At 45.4% G+C, this 6,529-nt stretch overlaps 1 protein-coding gene across 1 annotated transcript; it reads left to right on the plus strand.

The window, feature by feature from the left end:
* Positions 1-98: 98 nt before the first annotated feature.
* On the plus strand, positions 99-5,896 carry snupn (snurportin 1). The gene is made up of 9 exons (XM_086109301.1): positions 99-150; positions 1,192-1,356; positions 1,696-1,894; positions 2,102-2,206; positions 2,653-2,749; positions 2,833-2,930; positions 3,075-3,152; positions 4,173-4,253; positions 4,678-5,896. The coding sequence occupies exons 2-9, from the start codon at positions 1,199-1,201 to the stop codon at positions 4,987-4,989; spliced, it is 1,128 nt and encodes a 375-aa protein (XP_085965427.1). The 5' UTR covers positions 99-150; positions 1,192-1,198; the 3' UTR covers positions 4,990-5,896.
* The last annotated feature ends 633 nt before the right edge of the window (positions 5,897-6,529 follow it).

Consider the following 6,529-nt stretch of genomic DNA (forward strand, 5'->3'; position numbering starts at 1 on the left):
TTATTGATTTATTTGTAAGACTCAGACATGAGATAACGCAACAACTTCATTTGATCACAATTTGCTCTTCGAAAACTCCGGAAGAGATTCCTTCTCGCCAGAAAGGCGGATGTGAGGTCACGGCATCCGCTGGCTCCCTCCACGTCGACCGTAAGCTTTATTTTTTAATCATATTGATTTGTCTGAGCTGCACCGCTGGTGCTTGGGATGCACTTTATAATAACTGGCGTTTAGCTAGTAGATGTAACAACAACCATGTAGAATGGCCAATGTGGCTTGTTACCGGTTGGCTTCAAAGCATGTTAGCATATGTTAGCCACACCGCTAACATAAACCGGCCGGCTAGCTAGCGGGGCATACACAGAATGAAGTGATTTACGTCAGCGACCACGTGAGGCTAAGCGGATCCGATAATGAATAGATGGATGGATGTACTGAGAAAGTTTTTTTTTTTCAAACCCATCTCCTTGACTCCTCTCACGTTCCTGTAGTTTCATTTCTTCCCTTCACCTTATTGTTTCCTCCCTTATTTACCCTCCTCACTTCGTCTTCTCATCTCCTTGCTGTCTCTCCTCAATTTTTTATCTGCTCAGCTCTTCTCACTTATTTGCCTTCTTGTTTCCTCTTTACTTTCTCGCCTCGTTACCTGTTTTGACTTCACACACGTCGGTGCCAATTCAGACGTAAAAAAAATCCAGATAAATCGGTTTTAAAAAAATCCTCAAGTGTTTAAAATATATGATTAAACTATGCTTATGTTAATGGGTTATTGTGAACATGTTTCTTTTTTTAGGATATAAAGTAGCACTGTGATAAATCCCTGACTTCCATCCATCCCTTTTCTAATCTGTTTACCCTCACAAAAGTCGCGGGCATGCTGGAGCCTATTTCAGTCATTTTCGGGCAGTAGGCGGAGGACACCCTGAACTGGTTGCCAGACAATCACAGGGCACGCATAGACGGACAACCATTCGCGTTCACAGTCACACATAGGGACAATTTTGAGTGCCCAATCAACCTGCCATGCATGTTTTCGGAATATGTGAGGAAACCGGAGTTAGGAGAAAACCAGCATATGACGGTTGGCTGGCGCACAACATGTTGACTCAACGCTTCCTGCAACAGCGCAAACGGATCATGTAGAAGTCGTGACACCACTGCCGCGTGTTTTTGTTTTGACCACGCCTCCAGAGTCCCCATGGATGACCTGACCCGAGCCCTCTCGGCCAGCTTTGCTGTGTCCAAGGAGCCCAACAGTACGGCCGCGCCGCACCCTCGGCTGTCCCAGTACAAGAGCAAACACAGCGTGCTGGAGCAGAGCGAGCGTCGCCGGCGCTTCCTTGAGCTGCAGAAGATGTACGGTTCTCTATAGACCTTTTCAGAATATTTGGAGAAAATAGACACAGTGGTACTTCCGCGTGGCAGAACAGCGAGCTACTACTGCATAGCCAGAGATAAACCAAGGTATTTTCTGAGCCCCTCGCACCCCCCCCCCCCCCAAAAAAAATCATGATTAATTCTGTGCATCTCCATCAAAAGTATGTATGTAGCATTAATCTGAGCAGTAGAAAAGTCGATTCAAGGTGTGTTATTGGAGATCGCTTGCGCTTTTGCCACCCGGACGTACGAGTCCATCAAAAATGAACAGACACGGTTCACATCTCAACCGGTGTTTTCCTTTACTTTCCATCTCAGTAAAAGGTTAAACTACATCGACCACGTGCGGCGTCTGGCCAATGGCGACTGGGCGGGGGCGGACAGCGATGGGGAGCAGGACATGGACAAGCAGGAGGAGGACAAAGAGGAGAAGGGGAAACAGCAGCCAGATGGCAACGCCGAAGAAGAGGAGATGGAGATTGAGAGAAGAAAACTACCAAAGCATTATGCCAACCAGGTAAGTGTTGCATGAGACAATGGAAACTCGTTTGGTCCTCAATTTGGGCTTTTAAAAAAAGCTGTAAGCCAATTTGCAGGAAATGTTTTCGAAAATGTTAAGAGAATGTCAGCTTCTGAGCTACAGTGTTCCATATGGTCCAGAAGGGGGCGCCTGTGTCAAAAAAAAAGTAGCTCTGAAAAACACTTCTGTATGTTTCCCCCTCAGCTCATGCTGTCAGAGTGGTTGGTGGACGTCCCAGCAGAGCTGGACTCGGATTGGCTGATGGTGGTCTGTCCTGTGGGCAAAAGATCCCTCATTATTGCCTCCAAGGTAGGAAACTTTGGGCGAGTCCATGTCTGCTTGAGCAAACGTGTGTAAATGTAATAAGGGCTTATTAGAAACTTAGGCCACACACAAAGATAATCGCTTGTCGACAACACTCCGAACTCTGGTCCCTTCTGAAACACACGCCCAGCGTACCCCGTAATGAAAGTTCCTTGAAAAAAAACATACAGATGAGGAAGTAAGACGAGGAGGTGAGATGAAGTGAGGAAATAAGATGAGAATGTGTTTGGGGGAAACGAGAAGACAATTTAGGGTTGAAGAGATGAGCCAAGATGAGGAGAAATTGATAAGAGGAAACGATGAGGGGGTCAAGACGAGGAGGAAAGCAAATAGAGAGCTGCGACGCGTTTACGAGAGGAGATGAGTGGTCAAAGAACAGCGGCGAGAAAATGCAGAGACAATCATTGGTTGTATCGAATGTTGTTTTGCAGGGGTCGACTGCGGCGTACACAAAAAGTGGCTACTGCGTGAACCGGTTCCCCTCCCTGCTGCCCGGTGGGAACCGCCACAACTCGGCCATGGGAAAAGGTAGCCGCAGGGCCCCGGCCCACTTTTTCTGCAAACGAGTGCTTCGCGGCGAGGACAAAACGTTAATGCCGCGGTGCGCCTAGATTACACCATCCTGGACTGCATTTACAGCGAGGTGGATCGGACCTTCTACATCTTGGACGTCATGTGCTGGAGAGGCCATCCGGTCTACGACTGCCCGGTGAGACGGACCCTTCCCGAAAAGCGCCGCGGCAAATCCGGGAATGTTTGTCCTTCCTAATGGCTTCAAAGTAGCGCAAGTCTGGAGCGCAGATGTTCTCCATTTGCTCTTTTTGACGCCGCCGCGCCGTTCTCTCCTCCGCAGACCGATTTCCGTTTCTACTGGCTCCAGTCCAAAGTGCAGGAGACGGACGGCCTGACCGAGATTGCCAAACGCAACCCCGTGAGTGACAGAGACTTGAACCTTGTGAACATTTGAGACCTAAGAGAAGAGGGTCCGGCCTTCCGTGATTAGGGGCACCCCTGACTAAGATGTGGCCTTAAAATAAATTGAAAACTTGTGGAGTCGGCTAAAGAGAGGATGAGATCAGGGATTGCGTAAGACCCCTTGTTTCCGAATTCTTCCATCTTGTGAAAACATCATGGAGGATTAAGTGCAGTTTTGTTGGCAAACACATTGACATCGGGGGCCGCTGTTAATCGTAACACACGTAATTTGACATAAAAGAATGACTTCTTAACTCATTTAGTACCGTATTTTTTGGAGCAATTGACTCATTTTTGAAGGCCTACAGAAATTTGCCAAATAACAATTTATTTCAAGAAAAACACTGCACTGGTGCATGAACTTTTCATGAATGTTGAACTTTATCCATGATCTCACCACCGCACTTCTTCCTCCCGCCAAGTGGCTTCGTACTGGATAACATACACACACTCACCAACATCTGATCAAAGCCACTCCTGCCATCTAGTGGTAATTAATCATACTGAAATCATTCCCAAATCCTTGCTACTAATTGAGGAGTGGCGCAAAGCCCTTTATTTTATTTTTTCATTAAAAACACACACACACAATTTTTTTTTTTTACATTATGGCACTAAATGGTAGGGGTTTTGCAAGCGTCATTTTACGTTTTGACATTAAATGAGTTAATGTGGGATTTTTTTCCTCACTTGATACATGTATTTGAATTATTATTTTTTCTTTTTAATTGACTTTTTTTTTTTTTTTAACTTTGTCCCTGTATTAATTTGAATTCATTCGGAGCTGAAGAACACATCTTAACCAGGGCTGCCAATAATTATGGAGAGCGACGTTTAAAATAGTCGTATCTTTCTTTGTAACCTGCCCCCTTCCATAGTCGGTGGCGTTTATACGGAATCGCAACAAGCTCTTTTGGACAGGAAGCCAAATCGGTGTATGGTAGAAACACACTTGTGGTTTTGTTTGCTTTGCCAGTTCCGTTTCGTGAGCCTCCAGAGCAGCGAGTGCACGGCGGAGTCCATCCAGAAAGCCCTGGCAGCCGACTACAGCTTCAGCGTGAGAAACTCTTTTTAGTTCTTCCTGACTGGACCTTTTCGTCATGTTTGTAAACCCCAGACGTGACGCTATTTCCCGGTGGCAGAACGCAAGTGACTACCGCTGACCTGATTAGAAAATTATGACAAAACACAACACCACAAGATATACCCTAAAAGGGCTTTTTTTCCCAATTTCCCTAAAAAAAATCAAAATGAATACATTAGTACATCCGAGAAAAATACTTTTCACTTTTACTCTCCAGGTACATTTCAGTGCCTCTACTTTTTTTTTTTTTTTACCTTTCCTTGAGTAATGATTTGAATGATTACTTTTGTTTTTACTCTTCTCAAGGACAAAATGTGACGGTGAGCTTAGTTGTGAACTTTTACCACCTTGAAGCACGAGTGATGTCATTTGGACCCACTGTCGACTTTGCGGGCAGGTGGACGGTCTTCTGTTCTACCACCGGCAGACTCACTACACGCCCGGCAGCACCCCGCTGGTGGGCTGGCTGCGCCCCTACATGGTGGCCGACATCCTGGGCGTGGAGGTCCCCCACGGACCGCTGACCGCCAAGCCCGAATACGCCCGCCACCAGCTGCAGCAGATCCGGGAGCACAAAAAGACCTCCGGCGAGGTGCGGCCGGCCAGCCGGGATGGCGGCTACGAGCTGGAGCACCTGTCCACGCCCGCCCAAGACAACGGCCACAACCACAGACACATCCAGGAAGCGCAAATGGAGGACTTGATGTGACTGCTAGATAATCGCTGACTCACCTACGCTCCACTACTTTTATTTAGAACCTCTTCCTGAAAATCTCTCCTACAAATCCAGGCTAATTTTAATCAGGCACCACCGAGGACGACCTCTGGGTGCACAGAAGTGTTCGATTCATCTTCCTTGATCATTCGGGTTGAAAGCGGTGGGGAATTCCTGGGAATATCCTTGAATGTAAACAATTTGTACAGTCATAAGACTGCCGTGCAAAATCTTCCAATTTCAAAGGATGACATTTCAACAGATGTATCAGTGGGAAGGAGTTTTACGTGTTTTATCGAGCAGTCAGTTTTTTCATTAGATGACAAAGATGTGGATGTTGAGCTAAACATTAATCATCGCCCCGAGCCAACCCATTTCAAAGAGCATAAAATACACCACCGTCCCGAAATGTCCAACAGAAAATGTTCGATGAAAGTAGCCCCTCTCCTCGGTGGCCCTGAGGTGCAAAAAACAAATAGCCAAACTAAGCAACAAATATTAAACGCAACTGCAAAAAAAAGACACATTTTAACTGACAAATGGCGAAACACCCAAAACATAAACACAAGAGTAAATGAAAACTTAAGAGCCAACCTTCAATTCGATAAATTCCTGGTTACTGAGTTATTCATTTCGCTTAATTTCCATTCATTTCTGCAGAACACTTACGACTTCAAAAATCCTGGAATTTCGAAACCCTGTTTGCCGGGTTATTTTGATCAAACAACACAAGTAAAAAAAAAAACACTCTTTATAATTTCCAATGCAAGAATCTATTTCATCTGTATCAACAATAACGTGTTTAGAACCAGTTCTAGTTTTTACAACGTTTTATTTTCCACTTAAATGTTTTTGTTTGTTTTGTACAAAGTGTATTTCCAAATAAATGCTTTTAACACGGTTCCCGTTGTGCTGGCGCTCTCACGTCCAATAGAACCGATACAATCATTTCATTTACTTTGCGGTTTAATGTCTGGCGAAACGGAAAACTGTCAGGACTTGAAAGTACGAGCTTACAACGCAAATCGACCACATCGTATTGTTCAACACTTTTTCTGAGAAGCCTGACCCAGCATGCGCTTCAGTGCAGGAATGCATGTATTAGTCAGCGGCACTTGTCGCTTTCCAGGAAACGCTGCACTCATTTGTACTTTACTGAGAGCTCTCCCACGCTTTCTCATGCGCGCACACACACGCAGAAAATGAAAGCCTGCTCAGAACTCGACCTCACAGGATGGACACCAACATATGATGTAATAATAAAAATATCAAATGTGGGAAACGTGTGCGACTGATACAATGAGCTAAGCAGAAAGGCTGGTGGAGGATCTGAAAATCAATATATTGTGCTGCTTTTAGCTGATCAATCTCTTACACGCGTGTGTCTATGGTGAGCATCTCTCCAAGAAGAGACGATTCGATACGTTATCGCAATACACGGGGCAAAATACGATTCAAGCACGATACATTTTCAAGTGGAACCATTCCTCACCATTCGATTCATCATGATGACGCAGTCATGTTCGGGACGTAA

This window comes from Hippocampus guttulatus, chromosome 4 (genome assembly GCF_054856545.1).
Source record: "Hippocampus guttulatus isolate MCC_2025c chromosome 4, RoL_Hgut_1.0, whole genome shotgun sequence".
Lineage (NCBI taxonomy): Eukaryota > Metazoa > Chordata > Actinopteri > Syngnathiformes > Syngnathidae > Hippocampus > Hippocampus guttulatus.